Source organism: Podarcis liolepis (genome assembly GCF_965112155.1).
Source record: "Podarcis liolepis genome assembly, chromosome: 16".
Classification (NCBI taxonomy): Eukaryota; Metazoa; Chordata; class Lepidosauria; order Squamata; family Lacertidae; genus Podarcis; species Podarcis liolepis.
This window is the reverse complement of record NC_139567.1, coordinates 7,606,376-7,632,772: the sequence shown is the minus strand read 5'-3', so window position 1 is coordinate 7,632,772 and position 26,397 is coordinate 7,606,376. Positions and strand designations below refer to the sequence as shown.

The 26,397-nt window shown below is 49.7% G+C and overlaps 2 protein-coding genes across 3 annotated transcripts in view; one reads left to right on the top strand and one right to left on the bottom strand.

The window, feature by feature from the left end:
* TTI2 (TELO2 interacting protein 2) overlaps positions 1-12,738 on the top strand; it is a 15,301-nt gene extending 2,563 nt beyond the window's left edge. The window contains exons 2-8 of one of the 2 annotated variants that reach the window (XM_083480562.1): positions 78-264; positions 1,013-1,105; positions 2,924-3,111; positions 3,196-3,339; positions 4,916-5,078; positions 5,627-5,757; positions 12,308-12,738. In XM_083480562.1, coding sequence (XP_083336688.1) covers positions 78-264; positions 1,013-1,105; positions 2,924-3,111; positions 3,196-3,339; positions 4,916-5,078; positions 5,627-5,728 — 877 coding nt within the window. In that variant the 3' untranslated portion in view covers positions 5,729-5,757; positions 12,308-12,738. Of the gene's footprint in view, positions 1-77; positions 265-1,012; positions 1,106-2,923; positions 3,112-3,195; positions 3,340-4,915; positions 5,079-5,626; positions 5,766-12,307 lie in introns of both variants that reach the window. The other variant, XM_083480561.1, reaches the window with a different exon arrangement.
* Positions 12,416-26,397, bottom strand: MAK16 (MAK16 homolog). The gene is made up of 10 exons (XM_083480728.1): positions 26,295-26,397; positions 24,741-24,790; positions 22,908-23,017; positions 21,473-21,537; positions 20,215-20,366; positions 19,758-19,812; positions 19,042-19,116; positions 17,068-17,178; positions 16,330-16,386; positions 12,416-12,945 (listed from the first exon to the last, which is right to left on the bottom strand). The coding sequence occupies exons 1-10, from the start codon at positions 26,307-26,309 to the stop codon at positions 12,748-12,750; spliced, it is 888 nt and encodes a 295-aa protein (XP_083336854.1). The 5' UTR covers positions 26,310-26,397; the 3' UTR covers positions 12,416-12,747.

Genomic DNA, 26,397 nt, shown 5'->3' with positions numbered 1-26,397 from the left:
CAGTCCATCTATAATTTGATCCTAGGCTCCATTTCACCTCCCAAGATGTGCAATGATTCCCTTTTCCTCTGCTCCAGAGATACGTGGCAGCGCAGCCCAGCAACAAAACATGTCTTCTCCTGCACGCTCCAACACGTCACAAGGCCCTGGCTTGGCCCTCACTTGGAGAAAGTCCTGCCGCCCTCGCTGCTGCTGTCGGACGACTACCGAGAGGAAAATAAAATCTTGGGAGTGCAGTGCCTACACCATATCATTCGGAATGTGGTAAGGACAGACGTTCATAGGCATTTGGGGGACCATGAACTGGGTCATCTGAGTCCTCTGGTCTCCAGCCAAAAGTTGGGGATGGCTTTATGACTTTGTCTGACTTCAGAGTAAGGAATCATCCTCAGAGCCATAGGAGAGAGTGTTAGCAGGGGCTGAATCCTCACACCCACCCACCTCCATTTTACTAACTATTTTGCCCACAACTGAAACAGCATTCATGAGAATTGGTTGCCGTTAGATCATTGCTGTTAACATAGGTACCCTTGGATCAAAGACTGTTACTTGGCCTAGTGTCCAGTTGCATCCTCACTACCTTTGTAGTTGGAGTTGTGAGGGAAGGAAAGGTGGATTTGGGTGATGCTGCTGTATTAGGTTTTTAATAAGAGCAGACACCATTCAGACATAAGAAGACACCTAGTGGATCACGCCAAAGGCTCATCTAGTCCATCATTCTGTTCTCACCTGGAGGACCTGAGTGCATCTTCTGGACAACCCAAGAAGTTTCCAAGTACAGCATGGTTTTATTTACTGTTGCTTATTTCAAGCATCTCATTGTCCAAACTGCAGTGCCATTAACTGTTATTTTGTCATTTGCTGTCCTGTTGGGTGGGATTTGTAAAGGTCCCATCAAAGCTTGGGTCATGCCACCGCCCCTGTTAACAGTAAGGGTGAACCTTGTCCCTTGCACAGAATTCCTTTTGCATAATGCTGGTCAGATGATAACAATCATTTCCTTTCCTTGCAGCCAGCAGCTGACCTCTGCCAGTATAACCGGGCGCAGGTTGTGTACCATGCCCTTTTCAACCACCTTTATAGCAAGGAAGCCCAGCTCCTGCAGGTAATATAAAGACTGGTGTTTCCTCTTTAACTCTACTGAATTTATTCAGGTGGTGGACTAAATACAAGATTACAGATCCTTTTACACTCTACAGTAGGGGGTGGCAACCTTTTTGATCCTGAGAGTCACATCCAGCAATGGGTGGGCTATTGCAGGGCGACACACCACTCAATGTGGGTGGTGATGGGCAGGGCCTAGGCTGACACACTCATGCACACACACATATTCCTATGTAGTTGTGCTTCCCCAGGTTCCTAAAGAGCTGTTTGGCAGGCTGGGGGAAGCAAATTTTACATTGGTAGCATGGTTCCAGTAGTAGATAGGTAGCCGTGTTGGTCTGCCATAGTCAAAATAAAAAAATTCCTTCCAGTAGCACCTTAAAGACCAACTAAGTTAGTTCTTGGTATGAGCTTTCGTGTGCATGCACACTTCTTCAGATACACTGAAACAGAAGTTGCCAGATCCTTCTATATAGTGAGAAGGTGGGGAGGGGTGTTACTGAGAAGGGTGGTGGGAATGGGAGATAGGCAGATAGCTGGGAGAGCCTCTTGACGACTCTTAACGACTGTAATAGGTCTTACAGGAAAAGGCAAGGGGTGGGAAGGTGAGAAATGGTTTAGTTATGTATAGTGAGATAAGAATCCAATGTCTTTGTTCAGCCCAGGTCTTTTCATGGTTTTAAGTTTGGTAATGAGTTGTAATTCAGCAGCTTCTCTTTCCAGTCTATTTCTGAAATTCCTTTGTAGTAAAACAGCTACTTTGAGATCTTGTATAGAATGTCCTGGGAGATTGAAGTGTTCTCCTACTGGTTTCTCTGTTCTGTGATTCTTGATGTCAGATTTATGTCCGTTTATTCTTTGGCGTAAGGTTTGCCTTTGCCTTTTCCTGTAAGACCTATTACAGTCGTTAAGAGTCGTCAAGAGGCTCTCCCAGCTATCTGCCTATCTCCCATTCCCACCACCCTTCTCAGTAACACCCCTCCCCACCTTCTCACTATATAGAAGGATCTGGCAACTTCTGTTTCAGTGTATCTGAAGAAGTGTGCATGCACACGAAAGCTCATACCAAGAACTAACTTAGTTGGTCTTTAAGGTGCTACTGGAAGGAATTTTTTTATATTGGTAGCATGGCATGTGTGGATGACTTTCTGATTTGCTACCCTGTGCTTCCTTTAGCCCTTCCAAACAGCAAGGGGAGATATTAAGGGTTAAAGCCAATGTAGCACTAAGTAACAGCCCACATGTGCTCTATAACATCTGTTTCTCCCTGATGCTTTCTAAGCATTACGTTTTGAAGGGGCAGCAGTTTTCAGGTCGTAAGTGGAATTTCTACTGGCTCAAATCTGAACATGCTTAAAAGAACCAGCCATAGCAATATTCTCATAGTGCTGGCTCAGTAGGGGCTGCTTATTTGTTCTCTTCTGCTGCCTTGTTAACAAGCAGGCTGGGAATACGTATCCTGTGTTTAGACCACCATTTTGGCATTTGGGGAATGCACAACAGAAGCTGAGGTTCGAGTAGCAAAACAAGGTGCTGCCTGATGGCGTGTCAAGCCCTTGGTCCGCCAAGCTCAGTGTGTGGGCTCTGCAGTGACCTGCAGTTCAACATGAACATCAAGGTTAGAAGCAACTGATAGCCTTATCCTCTACGAATTTGTCTAATCTTTTTTTGAAACCCATCACTGCCTCTTGTGGGAAGAAATTTCGTAGTTTAAGCACTGTGTGAAGAAGTACTTTAGTTTGCCTGACCTCAATCTTCCAGAATTCAGCTTCAGGTGTTACTTGCTTTTTCTCTAAACCCATCCCGTTACTCTTCGCAGGTTGTGTTGCTGTGCTTGCTGGACTTGCTTCCCATCCTGGAGAAGGCCCTGCAGCGGCTGCCCCACAACCCCCAGCTTGTCACACCTTCCGATGAGGTGCTCCAGCTGGTCCTGACCCACATGGAATTGGAGCACCGGCTCCCCTTACGGAGGGTGTACGCCAGGAACCTGCCTGCCTTTGTGGAGAGGTGAGTGTTTTAATGGCGAACCCTGTAAGCAGATAAGCCTCCCTCTTTGTGCAGAGGTTTATAATCCTTGATTTGTCTTTTGAGGCTCGGCATTCAGATAGCCCGTCATCTGAAGAGGTTGCAGCGGGTGATTGTGGGATACCTGGAGGTCTCCGATGGTCCCGACGAAACGGCTAGATTGGCAACATTAGAAACCTTGAAACACACCATACAACATGCCTGGCCCAGGTACTTTGATAAGCCCTAAGCACTGGGCAGTAGCTGTGTACTTGTAGAGGGGCATTTTTCTCTTCACTTGATCTTGCTTTAAAAAACCAACCAAAAAACCTGTCGGCGCTGTTACGGTCAAGAAGCATCCTTCTCAGAGGTGGGTTGGCAGCATGGAAACTAGTCCCACTGCTTTGGAGGTGCTGCTTCTGACCCCAGTGTGAAGCCGAAAACTTGAGTGTAAAGCAGTTAACACTTCTGCCTGCCTAAATACAAATATCTAGCTAGTAGGAAATGAGAACTTCTGGTTCCTGAACCTGCCACATGTTTTTGAAATGGATATGGGGGCCTAATACCAGTGAGCCTTAGCTGAAATTCATCAGGCTGTTATGGTGTTTGGACTGTCCTGGTTGTACAAGAGCTTTGACTCAACAGGCTCAGTTCAAGGCAAGCAGACGGGTTCACCTCTTGTCCAAGGTCACAAGGCAGGACTAGCAAACTTGCTATCACTTTCAACAGGAGTCTGGACCTTCTCTTCTGAGAGCAGGGTCATCATAAGGCTCCTGCACTTCCTCATCCCATTTTTCTTTCCCTTTCCCAAATGCACTAGATACAGTGGTTTAGAGCAGTGTTTCCCAACCTTTTTTGGGCAACGGCACACCTGTTTAATGAAAAAAATCTCGCGGCACACCACCATTACAGCCCCGTGAAGTCAGCGCGCAGCGTCACGCCGGGAGGGACGCACGAAAGTGAAAGTTTTTTCCCTCCCCCTTGCCGGGGAACCTCCAAGCTTTGGGGGTGGGAGGAGGCAGCAGAGCGAGGGACTGAGGGGCGGCGGCAACTGAGGCGGCGGCGGCTGTTGTGGTGGTGGCGGCGATAGCGGGCGGAGGAGGGGGCGGCGGCGGGGCTTGAGGAGCCGTCGCCGGGAGTTGCTGCTGCTGTTGTTGCTGCTGCTGCCCGGACATGCCGGCCTCCTCCTCCTCCGCTGTCTCGCGCTCCTCCCTTTTGCACGCGCTGCCCCGCCGCTCGGCATCACCACCGCGGAGCCGCCCCCGGCTCGACGCGGATCCTCGCCGCCGCCGCCTCTCACCGCCCGACTCGCCCGCCTCCCTCCCACGGCACACCAGCCAACGTCTCACGGCACAGTAGTGTGCCACGGAACACCGGTTGGGAAACACTGGTTTAGAGGAGCAGAGTTCTGGCAGCAGTATCTTTCCCCTTCCCCTGCAGCTCCGTCGCCTGTCAAAAGTCTGCTCCAGAAGGTTCCCATTGTTCCCTACTCTGGGAGGAACCATAGCTGGATAACCTGCTTTGCATGCAAAAGGACATAGGTTCAATCACTCGTTAAAAGGGACCAGGTGATTGGAAAGATCTGCTAAAGATCCTGAAGAATATCCCTCCAGATATTGTTGGGACAGCCAACATGGCCAGCTGTCAGGGATGATGGAAGTTGGGAGTCTACATCCTGCTCTGCTGAAAGGTTGTTACTTGTACCAGCTACACTGAAGTTGTAGTGCCACTTCCTCCTGGGATGCAGCTGGCTCCAGAAGTAGCTTTCAAGTCAGGCTGACATGAGTTTGCCATCTCCTTGCTGTAGAATGTCCTGCCGCCTTGCTGTCCTTCTCAAGGCTTTGCTGAGAATGATGTTGGATGTGGCTACAGACAGGAGCTTAACACCAGAACCAGTGAAAGCAGAGTTACTCCAGAAAGCCACTGAGTGCCTTATCTTACTGGATCACGCTTCTCACGGACAGGTGAAGGTAAGCAAGACCAAGGGAGAGCCCAAGGTTCAGCAGGCCTGTGATTTAGGGAAAAGCAGGCCCTCTGCTTCTTAACAAGAGACAACTGCGGAGTCTCTGGGTGTGTTGCATATGTCTGGCAGTCACCACTGATCAGCACGCATGTGCCCATAAGAAACAAATTAAGTGCAGTCCTTTTTCTCAAATGGACATGCTAATTAATACTCTTGTCATACTCCCAATTGATGAGTCCATTCTTCCTTGATTTTAATACTAAAAGTAGCTCCGTCAAGGAAGTACACCTTGCAGTGCGCAGACAACAGCCTCAGCACCTGGCTCATAGGTGCTTTGCATTCGGAACATCCTAAAATCACTCTCTGGCATCTCCAGGTAGGACTGGGAAAGCCGCCTGAAATGCTGGAGAGCAACTGCCCACCTGTCTGGACAATGCAGAGCAATGGTCTGACTTAGAATAAGGGAGATTGTGTCAGAAATAGAGCAGATAAGAGGCTGTTGCTGCCCACTTCTAACACGATTAAATTTGATTTCTTCCTATTCCTAATATTCAGGTCCTACTACAAGGAGTCCGACGCAGCTGTCAAGATGAGACCCTCAAGGAATGCCTAAGAAAAGTAGAGGAGGAGCCTGTAAAAAGTATAATCACTCCCTGAGCTCAAGTGGGGAGGCTTATATTCACTGTTGTCAGGGGTTTAGGAGCAGAGGCACGGGCAAGGGAGGAAACAGAGAGCGAAGGGGAGGAGGCAGAAGAAAAGATGAGTGATGACGACGACCCGAGATCTCCTAGTCTTTCCAGTGAATCAGAGGATTCACAGAAAGGAGCACCAGTGGCCAGGGCAAGGGGGGAGTCTAGGGGGGCACCCCAGGAAGATAGAGCCAGAGGGGACTCAGAGGGGAGCAGCTGGAAATCGGGACCAGCGTCACCGCCAGGAAGCAGGGAAGAGGAAAGGAGCCAGGGGGGAAGCGCTGGCAGCTCACCACAGGAGGGAGGGCATGAGTCAGGAGTGGCCACACCTCCATCGGGGAGCGAAGAAACGGTTAAGAGGAAAGTGGAAGGTTGGGCGCGCGCGCCAAGTTCAAATGCAGAGGAAGGCGGCGCAGTAAGCAGCCCCGAAAGGGAACCAGGTCCTAAAGCCCGGCGCAAGGAGGCAGGAGGGTCCGGGTCAGCGTCAGAAGAATCCCGGAAGGAAGAAGCCCCGGGGGGTAGAGGGACCCAGAGGAGGACAGTCAGGCGGAAAAGGTGGAGCAAGGCTAGGATATTAAGTTGGTGCACACGGGGCGGAGACTCAGACGGAGCTTCGCCGATCTAGCTACTAGACGTAGAGTTGCGCGCAGCAGCGTGAGAATGGAAACTGTAATTCAATAAAGACTTTTACTTAATGATCGCTGGCTAGCGTGATCCTCTGTGAGCTAGGATCTTCAAGCAGCTCTGACAGTAAGCTCCGTCTCACGATTGTGGGCATCTACAGCCTCGAGGAGGGGAGAGAAACAGGTGCCTACTAGCGAGCTCACGAACGGCAGACGACATGACGGCTGAGCAGCAGATAGAGGAACTCAGAAAAGCAGTGGCACAACTGAATGCCGAGGCTCTCGCATCCAGGAAGAGAGAGGAGGAAGCAGCTGCCGCCTGCAGGGATCTCCAGGTCAGGTTAGACGTGCTGACAAAGCAGACACCCCGGCAGGAGGGAATTGGGTTGGCGCGACGGACAGGCGGGCTGGTCTCTCACTTCGATGGGAACCTGCAACAGTATCCCAACTTTAGAGCCGACGTACTGTGCGCACTGCAACTGCTGCATAAAGACTTTAGAGATGAGCAAGAGAGAGTGGGATTCATCATGTCCCATTTGCATGGGGATGCTAGAGCATGGCTACGCAATTTATGGAGAGATAAGGATCCGGCGCTCCAGAATGCAGATGCCTTTATTAAAGCGATGGATGGGTGTTTTTTATCAAGTATTGACGTGGATCTTGCACGGAAGGAGGTGCATGGGCTGAGACAAGGGAGGGCCAGCGTCAGGCAGTATCATGCCCGCTTTTTCGCCTTGGTCAGTGCCCTGGAATGGGACAGAGATTCGGCTCCTGTAAGAGACCTCTTTTGGGAGGGGCTGCACAACTCGATTAAAGATGAGATCGCGAGGGGGGAGAGACCCCGAACCACCCAGGAGGTCGTTCAGAGGGCACTGGCAGTGGGGGTGAGGCTGGAAGGACGTCCGTGGAGCAGGGACGAAGGGCGTGGAGGGCGCGAACCAGCCAGGGGCCCCTCCTTCCTTCCCAGAGAAGCAGCGCGGGCGCAATCCACGCCTCCGCCAGGAGGAGGAGCCGAACCTATGGAGGTTGGAGGTGCAAGGGCTCAGTCAGCAACCAGAGCCCTAGCACCGGCAGCAGTGAAAGCGAAGCCTCCTAGAGGGAACAGGAAGTGTTACGTCTGTGAGGAGCCAGGGCATATGGCAAAAGAGTGTCCCCAGAGGCTCCACAAGCTTACTGCAGCCTCGGCAATGGTGACTGCAGCAACGCAGCAAGGGGGACCACAGCAGGGAAACGACGCAGTCTGGCTGGAGGAAGAGGCCCTGGGGCCCAGCCAGACGTGTTAGTGACGCAGTCCCCAGAGGTTTTACAGCCCGTGAACCCCCTCCCGCCCAAACCAGTGGTGAGGCTCACCGCATCTCTCCAGCTGCCCAATGGAATCACCACTGACGTGCCAATCACTATTGACTCAGGAAGCAATGCGGACTTTATAGGGCAGGACTTTGTCGACCGGCACGCTATACAGTTGCTGCCTGCCACGCTGCCCCTGCAGGTTGTCACGGTGGATGGCAGGGAGTTGCTAGGGGGGCAAGTGGTGAAGCAGACGCCGCCCATGGCGATGCGACTTGGAAATCACAAAGAAATCATCAGCTTCAATGTCACTCAACTATCGGATACGCCCATTGTATTGGGAATGAGTTGGCTGGACAAGCACAGCCCAACGCTGGCTTGGTACCAGAGGCAGCTGATCTTCGGCTCTTCCTTTTGTGCTGAACACTGCATCGTGCCCCGGCAGGAAGGAGAGGAAGAGGAGTCACAGCTGCTGCTAGGCACGCTGCAAGCGATTCCCCACAAGTACGCAGAATTTTTGGAAGTTTTCTGCGAGAAGGAGGCAGACAGGCTACCCCCTCACAGACCATATGACTGCAAGATTGACCTGCTGCCGGGGGTGGCGCTGCCTAAGGGGAAACTGTATTCCATGTCAGAGGACGAGCTGCAGGAACTCAAACAGTTCATAGATCATAATTTGGAGCGCGGTTTCATCCGAGAGTCCAAGGCAGCGGGGGGCAGTCCAGTATTCTTTGTTAAAAAGCGAGACACGCCCCAAAAAAGACTGGTCGTGGACTATCGCATTTTAAACAATGGGACCAAGCCGTCGGACTTCCCCATGCCCCGAATCAACGACCTCCTGGCGACGGTGCGGAAGGGAAAAGTGTTCACCAAGTTAGACCTGCGAGGGGCGTACAACCTCATTCGTATGCGGGAGGGAGATGAGTGGAAGACGGCCATGTTCACGCCACTGGGTACCTACGAATACAGAGTTATGCCCTTTGGATTGCAAAATGGCTCCCACGTTTTTCAAGCTTTCATGCATCACGTGTTGGCGGGACTTCTCTACAAGACGTGCGTCTGTTTCTTAGATGACATCCTGATCTTTTCGGAATCGCAGCAGGCGCATGACAGACACGTCAAGGAAGTGCTGACCAGACTAAAGCAACATAGGCTCTACGCCAAGCTGGAGAAGTGCCAATTTGACGTGACGGAGGTGGATTTTCTGGGCTACAAGTTGTCTGACAAGGGGCTCGCCATGGACAGCGCCAAGGTTCGCGCGGTATTGGATTGGAAGAGTCCACGCAACCGGAAGGAGGTCCAAAGGTTTGTCGGCTTTGCGAACTTCTATCGCAAGTTTATCAAAGGCTTCGCTATGCAGACAGCGGCCATCACAGACACGCTTAGCTCCAAGAAAAAGAAGTTCGTTTGGACAGAGGAGGCGGAGCAGTCCTTTCAGGCACTCAAGCGTCTCTTCGCGTCGGAAGAGCAGCTGCTTCACGTCAACCCCAGCAGGCCGATGAGGGTGGAGACAGACGCCTCGGACAGAGCCGTGGGGGCGGTCCTGCTGCAAAAGGACCAGCAGGGGGTGTGGCGACCGGCAGCGTTTTACTCCAGGAAGCTCAGCAAGTCCGAGCAGAACTACACCATCTGGGACAGGGAGTTGCTGGCCATTCATGCAGCGTTTAAAGCGTGGAGGCACTTCCTGATCGGCGCCAAGCACACGGTGCAGGTTTGCACGGACCACAAGAATCTGGAGCACTGGCGCACGGCACAGTTCCTAAACCAGAGGCAGATACGTTGGGCTGAGTTTTTTGCGAACTTCGACTTCCGCATAGAGTATGTCCCGGGGGACACTAACATCATGGCGGACGCCCTCTCCCGTAAGCCACAGTATCTGGAGGACGCAACGCCAGCGGCCGCCATGCACATCTTCGCACCAACAGTGTGGGCGTGCGCCGCGGCCACCGTGGACCTGGAGGCGGTGCGACGAGCGTTGCAGGATGACTCCTTCGCGCAAGCAAAGATGGCAGAGGTGCAAAGGGGCACGGCTGCGGCCGACGGTTTCCAGCTACGAGATGGATTGCTCATCCGTAAAGGGGCCATCTACGTGCCGGGAGACGACCTTCGCGCCAAGGTGCTGCAGCAGCTGCACGACGCGCCCACGGCCGGGCACTTTGGCAAGGAGAAGACGGTGGAATTAGTAGCCAGGGATTTCTGGTGGCCTGGAATGAGAGGGGAGGTCGCAGACTACGTGGCGAGGTGTGACACCTGCCAGAGGGCCAAACCAGTGCACAAACCGCCGGCCGGACTGTTGGAACCGCTGCAAACTCCGGTCGAACCTTGGGAAAGGGTGGCCCTGGACTTTGTCACGGATCTGCCCAGCTCGAGGGGCAAGACGGCAGTGCTGGTGGTGGTAGACCTGTTTTCCAAGATGGCGCATTTCATTCCGTGTGCTAAGGTGGCCACGGCGGAGCAAACCGCCAAACTGTTCATAGACCACGTGTTCAAGGTTCACGGTCTGCCACGGTCTATTCTGTCCGACCGGGGGCGGCAGTTCATCTCGAATTTCTGGCAGAAGCTGATGGGCTTCCTGAACGTCAAGATCAACCTGGCGTCGGCGAGACACCCGCAGACCAACGGGCAAGCGGAGCGGGTCAATGCCATCATGCAGCAGTACCTGAGATGTTATGCAAATCAACAGCCTGCGACGTGGGTGGATTACCTGCCGCTTGCCGAGTTCGCCTACAACAACACGAAGCACGTGTCCACGGGGGTCACGCCGTTCTTCGCCAACAACGGGAGGCACCCCAGAACCTTCCCGGGACTGGAAAGAATGGGAGAGGGGGAGCCGCAGACAGCAGATGCGTTCGCGTCGGAGCTGCAGGAAGTCCACGATCAGCTGAGGCGCCACCTGGAGCTGGCCAAGCACGCATACAAGGTACAAGCGGACAAGCACAGAAGGGTTGGCGAAGAGCTCCACGTGGGAGACTGGGTTTGGTTAGCAGCCCACGCAGTGCCGGCCAGGTCGTTGGCCAAGAAGAAACTAGGGCATAAACAACTGGGGCCCTACCAAGTCGAAGAGCAGGTCAACCCGGTAGCGTTCAGACTGGCACTTCCGGAGGGTTCCAGAATGCATCCGGTATTCCACAGATCGGTGCTCACTCCCTACAAGGCACCGCACAGGTTCCAGGAACCCGGAACGGCGCCGAGTCCGGTCAGAGACAGAACAGGGCACGCGGGAGTGGCACAGAAGGAGCGCATCAACGAAGTCACGGAGATTTTGGACTCCAGATGGGGGGAAGAGGGGGTAGAATACTTTCTCGCCAAGGAGGGCACCCCGGCCAGTGCGAACAGCTGGGTGCCGGGCTACGCCTTGGACGAACCTCTCCTCAAAGACGAGTTTCATGCCCTCTTCCCCCATAGACCTATGCCAGCAGACTTTTTCGACGACTGGCTTTTCACGCCCACGCTTTCGGCCAGCACTTTCCGGGGGTTCGACTCGGACGAGGACCCGACACAAGACGTCCGTTCCCCGGAGGGGTCACCCTCGGCATCTGCATCAGAACCCTCGTATTGGTGGGACGATAGACCAGAGGAGCAGTTCCGCAGACGGTGGCTGGAAGGCCCAGGACGAGCAACACCGCCAGGAGGAAGTGAGGGAGAGACGGACATGGACGTTTTCGGGGACGACCCTGGTTTCGAGCACGGCGGCACAGAGATGGAAGCGGAGGTGACCGTTGTCGACGAGAGCAGGGAGGAAGACCCGCGAGACTTCAGATGGAGACCCGCCACGGGAAGCGACGGATATCCGACGTTCGTCCCTTTGCAACAGCAGCCCCCAGCTCCAGCACCGGAAGGAGGGGAGGGGGGAATGGGGGGCTTCGAGGGGGGGATGGATGTCAGGGGTTTAGGAGCAGAGGCACGGGCAAGGGAGGAAACAGAGAGCGAAGGGGAGGAGGCAGAAGAAAAGATGAGTGATGACGACGACCCGAGATCTCCTAGTCTTTCCAGTGAATCAGAGGATTCACAGAAAGGAGCACCAGTGGCCAGGGCAAGGGGGGAGTCTAGGGGGGCACCCCAGGAAGATAGAGCCAGAGGGGACTCAGAGGGGAGCAGCTGGAAATCGGGACCAGCGTCACCGCCAGGAAGCAGGGAAGAGGAAAGGAGCCAGGGGGGAAGCGCTGGCAGCTCACCACAGGAGGGAGGGCATGAGTCAGGAGTGGCCACACCTCCATCGGGGAGCGAAGAAACGGTTAAGAGGAAAGTGGAAGGTTGGGCGCGCGCGCCAAGTTCAAATGCAGAGGAAGGCGGCGCAGTAAGCAGCCCCGAAAGGGAACCAGGTCCTAAAGCCCGGCGCAAGGAGGCAGGAGGGTCCGGGTCAGCGTCAGAAGAATCCCGGAAGGAAGAAGCCCCGGGGGGTAGAGGGACCCAGAGGAGGACAGTCAGGCGGAAAAGGTGGAGCAAGGCTAGGATATTAAGTTGGTGCACACGGGGCGGAGACTCAGACGGAGCTTCGCCGATCTAGCTACTAGACGTAGAGTTGCGCGCAGCAGTGTGAGAATGGAAACTGTAATTCAATAAAGACTTTTACTTAATGATCGCTGGCTAGCGTGATCCTCTGTGAGCTAGGATCTTCAAGCAGCTCTGACAACTGTGTTCAGAGTTGGAAGGAAGAACATTCCTAGCTTTTAAGACTCATGCTATACATAAACTGTCTAGTGTTGGAGAAAGCAGGGCATTAAGTAAAAAAAGGCAATGACAGGTTTGTTCTGATTCATATTTATATGCCACTTTTATACCTCCCAATCCACCCCCCCCAAAAAAATCCCTTCAATGCAGCTCACAAATTAATAGACATATACAAATATTTAACAATCTTAGTTGGGTAGCCTTAAAAATAGATGACGTTTTAAATTGTCAATATGCAAAAATATACGCTGCGGCATCTGGGAATGCCAGCTCACTAGGTCTTCAAGCAGCTGGAACTTTTCCTGTATGATCTTGCATCCCGGTGAGTCAGCCTTTGCGGAGAAACATCCCACCAGCTAGTTCATTCAGTCCATTTTTCAGATCTGCCCCCACACACTGGGAGGAATCACGTTGCTTTCAATTTAGACAGTGGTTCTGTCTCCTGCTCATACTCTATTTCAACATAAGCTCGTTTTTTCCTGACTGCTGGCCCCTTCAAGGGAGTTTTGCCTTTAGACTTGGGCCGCTGGCCTTTCTCTTCCTCCTCGCTGGATGTAGCCTCCTCCTCCTCCTCCTCACTGCTCGTTGCCAGTTTATCCATATCCTTGGCAGAGGAAACAGGCGCGTTAGCACACTCCCTTAGCAAGTATTTGGAGGTTATCGGTTTGAAGAGAAAATGCGAGTAAAACGAAACATGATAGAAGTATATATAATTAGGCCTGGTGTAGAAGTTGTGTGAAACCGCTTGGTGTGTTCTGAGCATCGCTGCCATCCCTGACCGCTTAAGTCAATGGCAGAGCCTGTATTACATACAACTTTTATTTGTTTTATTATCTATTCAATTCATTTATAGCCCACCTTCTCCAAGGAGATCAAGGTACCACACATACCGTATTTTTCGCACCATAGGATGCACCGGACAATAGGACGCACTTTGTTTTAGAGGGAGGAGAACAAGAAAAAAAATTCTCCCCCTCTCTGCCCAGCACCCCTTCAGCGAAGCGGCAGGAGGCGCTGCACAGAGAGGGGGAGAACTTTCCCCCTCTTGTTTCCCCGCTCTAAAACAAGGTGCCGTTTAAGGTGCGTTCAGGCGGCTACCTTGGAAGCCTGGAGAGCGAGAGGGGTCGGTGTGCACTGACCCCTCTCGCTCTCCAGGCTTCAGGTTCCTTTCGACCTGCTCTTTGGGGCTGGCGGGGGGAAGCCCACCACCAGCCCCAAAGAGCAGGTCAGGGAGCAGCGGAAAGGCGCAGCGGAGAGGCTCCTGCCATAGCCGCGCGTCACCTCTCCAGCCAGGAGAGGGTCGCGGGGCTATGGCGTCTTCGCTCCATAGGACGCACACACATTTCCCCTTCATTTTTGAAGGGGGAAAACTGCGTCCTATAGAGCGAAAAATACGGTAGTTCTCCCCTTCTGCAATCCACACAACCCTGTGAGGAAGGTGAGGCTACCCAGTGAGCTCCACAGCCAAGTGGGGATTTGAACCCTGATCTCCCAGCTCCTAGTCCGACACTCTAACCACGAGAAACCCACTGGCATTTTTGTTCTGCCTGATGTGTAGTTATTCTCATCATACTTTTTGATTCCCAGCCCTGCTTTGAAGGAGGTGTGTGCATTGTGTGTAGCAAGTACGTAAGTTAAGTAGAGCAGAAAATACTGGGAGGAACCAGCAGAGGGTTACAGGATAGGTTCTACTGAAATAAATGCTGGTCAGGAGCAGTGCAGCACTCTGCTGGGGCTTAAAGCCAAAGACCCAGTTTCTCTCTACAGTGGTACCTCGGGTCAAGTACTTAATTCGTTCCATGGTCAAATTTGAAGTTATCATTGTTAGGCCGAATTGCTGCGATAAAAATGTATGTGCTGCCAAGGATGTTGTTCTTGTTTCAAACATTACAAATTTTGGATAAGATGGATTGTTTCAAGAAGTGGCAGAAAGATATTTCCAGATTTGTTTGGCAGGGCAAGAAGCCTCGAATAAAATTTAAGATATTAACTGATGCTAAAGAAAGAGGTGGATTTGCCCTGCCAGACCTAAAACTCTATTATGAATCAGCTGCTTTTTTGTTGGCTGAGAGAATGGCTGCTACTTGAAAACACTGATGTGTTGGATCTAGAAGGCTTCAATAATGCATTTGGTTGGCATGCATATTTGTGGTACGATAAGGTAAAAGTACATAAAGCGTTTAAAAATCATATTGTTAGAAAAGCATTGTTTAATGTTTGAATAAGATATAAAGATTTGTTAGAAAAGAAAACCCCAAGATGGTTGTCACCAATGGAAGCGAAGGCACAGAAAAACTCAATATGGCGGCCAAATGGCCGAAATATTGGGAAATTCTGGATCAAGATGGAGACAGAATAAAATTGCAGAGCTTTGAAAAATAGAAAAATAAAGTGCGAGATTGGCTCCATTATTATCAAAATAATGGAGGCATATAATTTGGACAAAAAAGTTGGTTTCCAGGTGGAAAAATCAAAATTGGAAACAAAATTGTTAGATTCAAAAATCAAGAATTTGTGAAAAATGTATAACTTGCTGTTGAAATGGAACACTCAGGATGAAACGGTGAAATCAGCTATGATTAAATGGGCACAAGATGTTGGACATAACATAATGATGGCTGACTGGGAACAGTTATGGACCACAGGTATGAAATTTATGGCATGTAATGCCCTAAGAGAAAACTTAATGAAAATGATTTATAGGTGGTACATGACACCAGTCAAGCTTGCAAAAATTTATCATATGCCTGACAATAAATGTTGGAAATGTAATGAGACTGAAGGCACATTCTTTCACCTTTGGTGGACGTGCCCAAGGATTAAGACATTCTGGGAGATGATTTATAATGAAATGAAAAAGGTATTTAAATATACCTTCTTGAAGAAACCAGAGGCCGTTCTCCTAGGCATGGTCGGCCAAATGGTGCCAAAGAAGGATAGAACCTTTTTTATGTACGCAACAACAGCAGCAAGAATACTCATCGCGAAGTATTGGAAGACACAAGATTTGCCCACCCGGGAAGAATGGCAGATGAAGTTGATGGACTATATGGAACTGGCGGAAATGACTGGCAGAATCCGAGACCAGGGAGAGGAGTTGGTGGAAGAAGACTGGAAAAAGTTTAAAAACTATCTACAGAAATATTGTAAAATTAATGAATGTTAGAAAAATGTTGAAATGAAGTTATATGGCTTTAGTAAAAATATTATAAGGAATTAAGTACAGATAGGTTAATAGAGTATTAAAGGAAAAAAGTTAAGATTAGAATGAGTTAAGATAATTATAGGATAGAAAACAGCGGAGGATGGAAAGGAATTGCTGAAATAATTAACAGAAGTAGAATACAAAAAGGGAGGTGTGAGGAGGTCGTGGAAATAAGTGAATGAAAGATGGGATAATGAAATTGGTTGATTTATTTTATTGTCTTAGTCTTGTTTTGTTAATTTGATGTGTTGTATTGTATTGTTTTTCTTTTTTTTCTTTTAGTGTTTTTGGAAAAATAATAAATATTATTATTATTTTTTTTAAAAAAGTACTTAATTCGTTTCGGAGGTCCGTTCTTAACCTGAAACTGTTCTTAACCTGAAGCACCATTTTAGCTAATGAGGCTTCCTGCTGCCGCTGCGCCACTGGCATGCGATTTCTGTTCTCATCCTGAGGTAAAGTTCTTAACCCAAGGTACTATTTCTGGGTTAGCGGAGTCTGTAACCTGAAGCGTATGTAACCCGAGGTATCACTGTATTATGCTCAGGGAGGATTCCTTGATAGGAATGGAATAATCTCATCACACGCCTTCTCCTCTCCCACCTCCAGATTCCAGCATGATTTTACAGCACCATCAGTGTGCACAGCACTTAAATTTGACACAAAGGAAGGGGAGGCAGGCCAGAGAAAATAGCAGAAAGTATGTTTCAGCGTTCCATTAGAACAAATGAAACGTAAGAGGCTCTAAATTATCATAAACAGTTTTTGACAGGCTGCACTTACCTCAAAGTCACTGAGGTCACTCTCATCTACTTCCACAAATTCTCTCTTGTTTGAGTCCTACAAGCAGAACATAGCAGAATACGAGTTGGAAGGGGCCTTACTCTAGGTCAAATACCCCCACCCCCATGCAGGATTTTGCGATGCAGGATGCAATTACAGCATTCCTGACAGATCAAGGGGAAGGAAGGAGTGTTCCTTCTCACGTGGCTACACTTTTTTCCTAATTTCAGTCTACATGATAAGATCCTTCATCCAGTTCCAAGTCCTTGATCAATGAAATCCAAAGTTTTTGGAACCCCAGTTCTTGGAAGGAGACAAAGCACAAATTGATACATAGTGCGTAACAGCCAAGTGAACAGCTGTGGTTTCTTTGGCAATGCCAGTCTATATCTGAGGTTTCTTGGCAAGCGATGAGGCTCTGGCTATGACTGTGATGTCCCATATGCAGGGCCTTGGGCTAGTCTCCTACGTACATGAACATTTAACGCACGGGCAAATAATATTTAGCCACCCCATCCATGACATTATTTCTGGAGGAGGAAAGCTTAGGGAAGGGAACAGAGAACTGTGCGAAAGTTGTAATAAGTGCTGTTTGGCAAGAATGCAAGCCATTTGGCAGAAATAACTTGCAGACCCAATTCTCTCCTTAGTATAAATGTGCAACGCATAGAGAGTTGCACAGTTCCTGCCCTCCAGCCCTGGAGAGTTGCACTGGGAAACGAGTTTCAAAAGCCTTACTTCCTCCTCCTCGTCCTTCTTCTCTGTATCCGAGTCACTCTCACTCTCCACTTCCTGTTGTTCTAGAGCTTTGTCGAAGGCATGGATGGGGAAGTTGTAGATATCGCCGTACTGAAGAGGGAGCACATTAAGGAGGAAGGACGATTAGATAAGATGATCCCCAAAAGCACACAAAAAAAGCCACAGATTTAAAGACATAGACAACTTTGCATACGATAGCCTACCAAAATAGGAATGAACACTCTGCAGCGTTAGCCAACACATTCCATAACTTTGGGGCTTCCGCCAAGGTTGATCTTAACCCAACCAAGGGTAAGGAACCGCCATCCCACAAGTGAATTCTGGCCCACAAGGCTACTTCCCCCAAGCTGCTCCCACCAGCCCATCAGTTGAAGCCAGTGGATGATGTCAACAAGTGGCCGGATTCACTCCTGCTTGGGTGGTCCCACCCCACCCACCTTTCAGCCATTTTCCAGCTGCAATTAGTCTAGCTGCAGTTAGGTAATTTTAAGACATGGGACTTAACAGTCGTACAGTTAAGGTGGTAACATGCATAGGGCCAGTCTTGCCAGACTCTAGGCTTGTGCGCCCATCTCACTCAAGAGGCCAGGGGCCAGAGCTGTCCGCAGACACTTCCGGGTCACGTGGCCAGCATGACAAGCTGCATCTGGCGAGCCAGAGCAGCGCATGGAAACGCCGTTTACCTTCCGCCAGAACGGTACCTATTTATCTACTTGTACTTTGACATGCTTTCAAACTGCTAGGTTGGCAGGAGCAGGGACCGAGCAACGGGAGCTCACCCCGTCGCAGGGATTTGAACCGTCCACCTTCTGATCGGCAAGTCCTAGGCTCTGTGGTTTAACCCACAGCGCCACCCAGGTCCCTTTTTGAATTGGTAAGGCACCCCTGCCCGTACGGGCCAGTCTTGCCAGACTCTAGGGTTGTGCGCTCATCTCACTCGATAGGCCGGGAGCCAGCGCTGTCCGCAGACACTTCCGGGTCACGTGGCCAGCGTGACAAGCTGCATCTGGCGAGCCAGCACCAGCGCCGCACACGGAAATGCCGTTTACCTTCCCGCTAGTAAGCGGTCCCTATTTATCTACTTGCACTTTGCCGTGCTTTCGAACTGCTAGGTTGGCAGGCGCTGGGACCGAACGACGGGAGCGCACCCCACCGCGGGGATTCGAACCGCCGACCATGCGATCGGCAAGTCCTAGACGCTGAGGTTTTACCCACAGCGCCACCCGCGTCCCACAGGTAACATGCATACTTATTTGGAAATCCGATAAGTCAGCTGTGCTGCTTTGGGGGGGGGGCTCTCTGCTCATTCTGGCCCTGGGCTCTCCCCCCCACACACAAAAAAATCCTGCCCTGAGCTGCAGAGCTCAAAGAAAATGATCTGAAGGCTGAACACTGTAAAATTGGGCTCAGCTATACAGGGCTCTAAGGTAATAATAATAATAATAATAATAATAATAATAATAATAATAATAATAATAATAATAATTTATTTATACCCAACAAAATATTAAAATACAGTAAAGCATCAAACATTAAAAGCTTCCCTAAACAGGGCTGCCTTCAGATGTCATCTAAAAGTCTGGTAGTTGTTGTTCTCTTTGACATCTGGTGGGAGGGCGTTCCACAGGGTGGGTGCCACCACCGAAAAGGCCCTCTGCCTGTAGGCTATCTGCTGAGCATCATGAAGAATCAGGCCATTCAGTGGGCCCCGGGATCCTCTTCTGTCCCTCCAGCAACAACTCTCAACAGCCAAAGTTGTCATCCAAAACATGGGGGGGGGGGCAACCAGGCTAGCAAAGGCTGGTCCAGGTGCCACAGGTCAGTTACAGCTAACAGCAAGGCGATCCTAGGTAGGTATCTGGGTACTGCTTCATTTCTTTCACTGCCTTCTGGGAAGCAACCTGGTTAATTGGCCCCTGCACAAACAGCATGCACTGCATCACAGCATCTTACCGTCTCCTGCTTGAGTCTCTCCAGCAATTCTTTCTCTATTGCGTTGTCCAGCTGAGCAGCAATCAGAGCTTTTTCCTGGCCAACAAAAACAAAGGGATGAGTTGATTTGGAGGAAGGAAACAGTGGATTTATCATGAAGATTTTTCACGATGGATGGAGGTTAGTGGGGGAAAGAGGAGAGGAGGGTGCCTTTCGGAAATAGGTTAGTTCCTCCCATCGTCACCAGGAAGCAGGACTCTGCAGGGGTTTCCCCCCATCCTGTTCCACCTGGGATTGCAGATGAGCAGTTAGGAATGCCTTGCTTTAAAAATGCCCATTGGTACAGCATCCACCTTCCATGCAGAAGGTCCCACGTCCAATTTCTGGCATCTCCACTTAGGGGTGGGAACATCCCCTGCCTAAAGCCCCATGAGAGCGGCTACCAGTCTGTGTAGATAATACTGAGCTAGGCAGACCAATGGCCTGACTCTGCATTTGGCAGCTTCTTAAGTTTCCATGTAAGGCAACAAGATCTGGGAGAAGCAGCTGGTGAGCAAAGCTCTACTGGGGGCATTGTGGGAAGTTGAAATGGTAACTCCAAAACACAGCTGCCTGGTGCTGATTGGAGTATTAGGGGAGAAAGAAACAGCAGGCCTTATAGGAGCTGCATGCTTCCTCTGGACTGAGAGATAAACTGACGAACAGTAAGGAACCACAGCAACAGACAGGTATGTTACCTCTCGTCTCTTCTCACGCCTTTCGATCTTTTTACTTAACGGAACAAGCTTCCTCCTACAAAGGCGAAAATGAAGTTAGTGAAGTGGTTTTGCAAAAGCAACTGTCAACAAGCAACTCGGAAAAAAAGACTCCAATTTCTAGGGCTTTTTAAATGTTCTTCTAGCCAAGTTTCTATCACAGTGCTTTTGAACAACCACCTGAGCATTCTGGGGACACCTGAATCTCCCAATTATCCCTTTCAACTTCTTTTTTTAATAGCAACTCCTTCATTTCAGGGAAGTTGCCTCTTTTCTGAAGTCAAATGTGACTGTTGTGGACTTTTGCGTCTGGCAAATGCCCAATGACAGATATGCTGGATTTGATATCACTTTGGCCACTGTTCCTGGCTGGTTGGCACGAGTCTGCCTGGGACAACAAAACTCAGGAAAAGGCCCCATGCCAAGCCCCATGACTTACTGCCTCTTGAGAGTCAGCTTGCGGATTCGGATCAGGTACTGGGTAATCTTGGTGAAGCGCTGCTTGCACTTGTGCCGGATGAAGCGGGGCCAGTAGATCAGGTTCTCGTCAATCTCCTCCAGCGCTTTCTCATAGTTCTTGCTCAGCCGGACCTGCAAAAAATTAGGAAGGGGAGAAGTCTGTGGTGGGTCCTCATTTGCCATTGTTTTTCCATTGTTTTTCTCGTTCACAGATCCTTTCGGAGCTCTGTGAAGTCCTCTTGGGTTTTTGCCACCCTAAATTAGGGAAAGTCCTCTGCTGAACTGCCTGGAGAGCTACGTCCAGTCAGAGTAGACAGTGCTGAGCTTGATGGACAAATAGTCTGACTTGGTATAAGGCAGCTTCCTATATTCTCAGAGGCCCATCAGTGCAAAGTAGAGAGAAACAGACTTTGCCATGAAAAAACTTGAGTTTCCATTCTGGCTTAAGATGTCCTTTCTTGACTAGGGCCATGCAGATTAGAGACTGGTTCTTATTTAAATTGCTTGCTTAAGTTCTGAAGAAAGACTGTAATAGTTATGAAGGTGAGAGTTAATCCACTAGTCCTAAGAACGATCAGACCAAAGGCTCAGCTAGTCAAGAATTGTTTTTTCACAGTGGCCAATCAGATGCCTTCGTGTCTTCTACTTCAACTTTTAAACACCTGCTGTAAACTTTTTTCATCGGGCTTATGCAGGCATTTAATGATATATCTTCTCACAAGTGTTTCCTGATTTTAACTTCTTCATATGGTTTTTATTCTATGGTTTTAAGTAGTTGCTGTGAACCACTTTGATTTTTTTAAAATGACTTTGTGATATATAAATATTTGTATAAATAAACAAATAATTCAACAAGCAAGGCCTGAGTGAAACTCCCCAGTTGTGATTATCAGGAAACAACGCCCTTGAAGGTACAGGCTGAAAATCGATGTTGTAGCTAGTAGACACCAGTAGCCTTATTCTCCATTAAAACTCATCTTGATCCTCTTTCAAAGTCATTAAATTCACAGCTATTTCTAAGAAATGAGGGCTATCTGTGCAACCAAACTCAGAATGTGTGGGTAGCAGCAGCAGAGAGGAATCGCAGCATCTCCTACAAACTGTAACACATCCATTGTTTAAAGTCTGATCACTCTTTGAACGGAAAAACCCTGCACCATCACAAACCCAAGACATAAAAGTTAAAAACAAACAGATCAGACCCACACCACCCTAGGAGGACTGGAAGGAGGACTTACCCTTTCCCACAGCCGATTGGGGAACGCAGCACGTTCAATGGTCTTCATGTATAGGTAACACTGCCCTAAAAAGGGAACAAAAGCAGCTTATGCATAGTTACCACGAGGTCTGCTGCAGCCTTGGTTTACGAGATGCAGGATGTGGGCCACAATACAAACGCAGCTCACACCATGCAAGGTCAATGCTCAGACGTTACTGGAGCACCAGGCTTCTAGCTGAAGAGCAGGTGCTCCTAAATCTACGAAGAGCTCCAGAGCAGGCACAAGACGGCCTGATGCAAGGCGTTGGATAAACGGGGACCAGGCAAGCATGGAAACAGTACTGTCATTGCAAACCCTTCATCTCTGATTTTAAGCTAGAGCTCTTTCATCTTTTCTTTTAATCCTCCGATATTGTGTGTCACATCAGATTCATTAAGATTTGTCTCAGATAATTCCTAAGATAAAGGTAAAGGTACCCCTGCCCGTACGGGCCAGTCGTGTCCGACTCTAAGGTTGCGTGCTCTAGAGGCCGTGAGCCGGCACCGTCCGAAGACACTTCCGGGTCATGTGGCCAGCGTGACAAAGCTGCAGCTGGCGAGCCAGCACCAGCTCAGCACATGGAAACGCCGTTTACCTTCCCGCTATAAAGCGGTACAGTGGTGCCTTGCAAGATGAAAAGAATCCGTTCTGTGATTCTCTTCATCTAGCGGTTTTTTCGTCTTGCGAAGCAAGCCCATTGACGGATTAGCGGCTTTTAGCGGCTTATCTGCTGATCAGATCAGCTGATAAGCGGCTTAGAAAAGGGGGGAAGGGGGGAAAACCAGCAGGAACTCGCAAGACATTGTTGTCTTGCGAAGCAAGCCCATAGGAAATTCGTTTTGCGAAGCACCTCCAAAACGGAAAACTCTTTCGTCTAGCAAGTTTTCCGTCTTGCGGGGCACCACTGTACCTATTTATCTACTTGCACTTAAGAGTGCTTTCTAACTGCTAGGTGGGCAGGAGCTGGGACCGAACAACGGGAGCTCACCCCGCCATGGGGATTCAAACCGCCGACCATACGATCGGCAAGTCCTAGGCACTGAGGTTTTACCCACAGCGCCACCCGCATCCCTCAGATAATTCCTACCGGTGCATAATATTCACAGCATTTTAACCTTTGGGCAGTGCTTATAACTCTTGATGGCTTCTGCACATTGTTTGAAAGGCACTTCCACAAATTTAAGCCAAGCCTTCCCTCTAGGGGCCTAAAGAGGTCAAAGACCTATGAGACCACTAGAATCACAGAGTAAAGGGACTTCAGGATCATGTAGACCAACCCCTGCAATATGCCGCTCCTTCCGGGGAATCGAACCTGCTACCTCAGCTTATCAGCACCACACTCTAGCCAACTGAGCTATCCATGAAAGATGAGAACCAGGAACAACATTGAGGAAAACAAAGCAAAGAGCCTCACCTTTCTCTTCCTTAATGGTCGCATACTGGCTGTTTGCCAAGGGGCAGGAGGAGCGGTTGCACAGGCCTGTTATATTAAATTCATTCCGGCAAAAGCTCTGTGTTTTCGTCCTACAAGGAAGAGACTTGGAATGAAACATTCGTTTCCATACCTTGTATTACATAGAACATTAATTCTAATCCAGACTACGGAATATCCCTACAGAACTGGAAGAATTAAGCTGATGGGCACAGGGTGGTTTAAAGTCAGATGTCTTAGGGACAGCCTTTCCCAACCTGACGCCCCCCAGATATGTTTTGTACTTCTAACTCTCACCAGCCGCAGCAAGCATAGCATCTGGAAGGCTGCCTGACGCTATGTTCTGATAAACATTCAAACCACAGGCAAAAAAATATATTGGATTTTGGATACTCCCTGTGTATTCCCTTAATTCCCATATACAACGCAAGCTGGCACATGCCACTATTTATTTATAAATATATACATATTTATATACCACAATGCCACAAAAAATATCAGAATGGTTTGCAACAAGAATATATACAATCGAACCGACATTAAAAAAATAAAACAAATCAGAGGCCATCTATTAACAGAAAGATGTCTTCTCAATTGCCAGCACAGAATAATTATCAGCGGGCTGTTAAACGCAAGGAAGCTGCTGAATCTTCCACCGGACCAAGCCAATGAAAGTAAAGGCTCTTTTTCTTGTTGCGGACAGATGTGCCTCAACAGCTTGGGGGATGGCCAATGGCGCTTCTGCAGAGGACCGCAGTGACTGAACCAGGATATAAGGTCTCAGGTCTTCCCTAAGGTACCCTGGACCTAAGTTGTTCAGGGCTTTGAAAAACTAATGCAAGGACCGTGAACCTGGCTCAGTAGCAGATGGGCAGCCAGTACAGATGTTTTAACAATGGCATTTTTGGCAGGGCGTCCTCAGCAGCAACCTGGCCATGCCCCAAGGAGGCTAAAGGGGAGCATGGCAAAGGCAAGCAAAGGGCTGGTTTGAACATCCAGCAATTGATGTGCTGCAGTCCTCTTAAATCAGGGTAGGGAGCCTGCAGCCCTCCAGATGTTGCTGGACAAAACTCCTATCCTCCTTGACCACTGGCCAGGAGGCCACCAGATAACATAGCCCTCTTCAGATGGCGTGGCCTCCAACTCCTATAAGCCCCAGCCAGCAGCCCCAATTATCGGAAATGATAGAAGCTGTAGCCCACAACTTCTGGAAACTACCATATGATCTAAATCTACATTTTTTTAAGCGTGCCTACATATTCAGAGGGGACGCGGGTGGCACTGTGGGTTAAACCACAGAGCCTAGGACTTGCCGATCAGAAGGTTGGCGATTCAAATCCCCGCGACGGGGTGAGCTCCCGTTGCTCGGTCCCTGCTCCTGCCAACCTAGCAGTTCGAAAGCACGTCAAAGTGCAAGTAGATAAATGGGTACTGCTCCAGCAGGAAGGTAAACGGCGTTTCCGTGCGCTGCTCTGGTTTGCCAGAAGCGGCTTAGTCATGCTGGCCACATGACCCAGAAGCTGTACGCCGGCTCCCTCGGCCAATAAAGTGAGATGAGCGCCGCAACCCCAGAGTCGGCCACGACTGGACCTAATGGTCAGGGGTCCCTTTACCTTTTACATATTCAGATGTTATGCGTGCTTGCTCAGGAAAGATACAAATTAGGCAGGGGGAAGCTCAGTTTAAATCACTATTTACTTTGGTTCTTTTTCCTGAGATCCGAATCTACCCACCCCAGGCAGTACTAGAATAGCCAGCACATCCTGTAGCCCTTAAATTCAACAAGAGGTAGAGGAAAGGGAGCAGAATACTTACTTGATCTTAAATGAGCAGAACTGTCTATTGCCAAGAGTGTCCCAGACAACCTGACAAAGAGAGAAAGCTTTGTTAGTAATTCTCCCAATGCTATCCTGCTCCGAAACATCAAGACTCTTTGTCTGATATGCTGTAGCTGCAACTCAAATTGAAGATCCTGTGTTTGAGCACTGGTTTTGCACTGCTAGACAGCCTCCAAAGTCCCTTCCAAAACGTCTATAATTTTGGACACATGGCAAACACCTTGCTCTAATTTAACCTCTTTTGTCGTTTTATCAAATTACTACTGATTCCTCACTAATAGGACGGATCGGAAGCCTGTGGGAAGCTTGAAAGTTGGGCGTGGGCCCCGGTCTTATTAAAGGGATCACAACAGGAGGGTTGGGAAAGGCAGAGTTGACAACCTTAGCTGAAATAGATGGATGATCTTAGCAGCCTTGCAGCAACAGAGGTCCTTCCCAGCAGCGATTGAGCTTTCAACGCACAGGTGGTGGCCTCCAGATGTTGGCATGCTACAACTCCCACCATTCCAGACCACTGGCCATGCTAGCTGGAGTGAGGTTGGGAATGGCAACCACATCTTGGGGGGGGGGGGCACAGGTTCCCCAGCCCTGCTTGTGATGGATGTGAGCATACCCAGTACGGGAAAGTACATGCGTCTGCGACAGGGGTCATTCAGTCGGACTCTGGTTCAGTCCTGACATCTACAGGAAAGGTCTCAGAGCCACCATCCTTCAGCTAAGATCAGGCGCAGTTTCTCAAACTTGGGACCACAGCTCCTATCATCCTGGACCACTGGTCCTGCTAGCTAGGGAAGACGGGAGTTGTAGTCCCAACATCAGGAGAGAAACATGGCGAGCTTCCTACTTGATGTAAGGGAGTTTTCTATACTGTAACCAACTCACTCACAAACAAACAAACAGACACGCTTCTGGAATCAGCAATAATAATAAAAAATAATTTTATTTATACCCCGCCCTCCCCGGCCAGAGCCGGGCTCAGGTCAGCTAACACCAATAAAATCACAGTAAAAACATAATAGGGGGGAAAGGGGGGCAATTTAAAATACAGGTTAAAATGCAATTTAAAATGCAGCCTCATTTTAAAGTAGCTGATAAATCAAGACCATAAGGGGAGGGAAACATAAGGGTCTGACCGATGAAGTAATGGCGCTCTGTGCATGCTCAAGGGTCACCTTTCCACGTGCAAAGTTCTACACGGGAAGGGATCCGGCGTGGTGTGGTCTGAGACGACGGCCGGGGAGGCACAGAATCACAGACCTGGGGGTGGGGTGGAAATTGGGTGGCTGCTTTTAATTCTGATGATGTATTTTGTGGTTTTGTATTTCGATTTTATTCTGTGAACCGCCCAAAGTATAGGGCGGTATATAAATTCAATCAATCAATCGAACAGAACTGTGTGGAGCTGGAGGGACCCCTAAGGGTCATCCAGTCCAACCCCCGCCATGCGGATCCCCGTTCCACACGGGTCTTCCCCCTCAAAGACTGAGGAGGCTCCTTAGTCCCTCCCTGCCCGCTTTGCCCCCCGACTCACGTCGTCCGCGTGCATCTTGCGGCCACGAGGGAGACGCGACTCAGCGACCCGGCGGAGTCCAGGCGGAGCTCAGGGGAGGAGCCGCGCGCGGAGACCTCGCGAG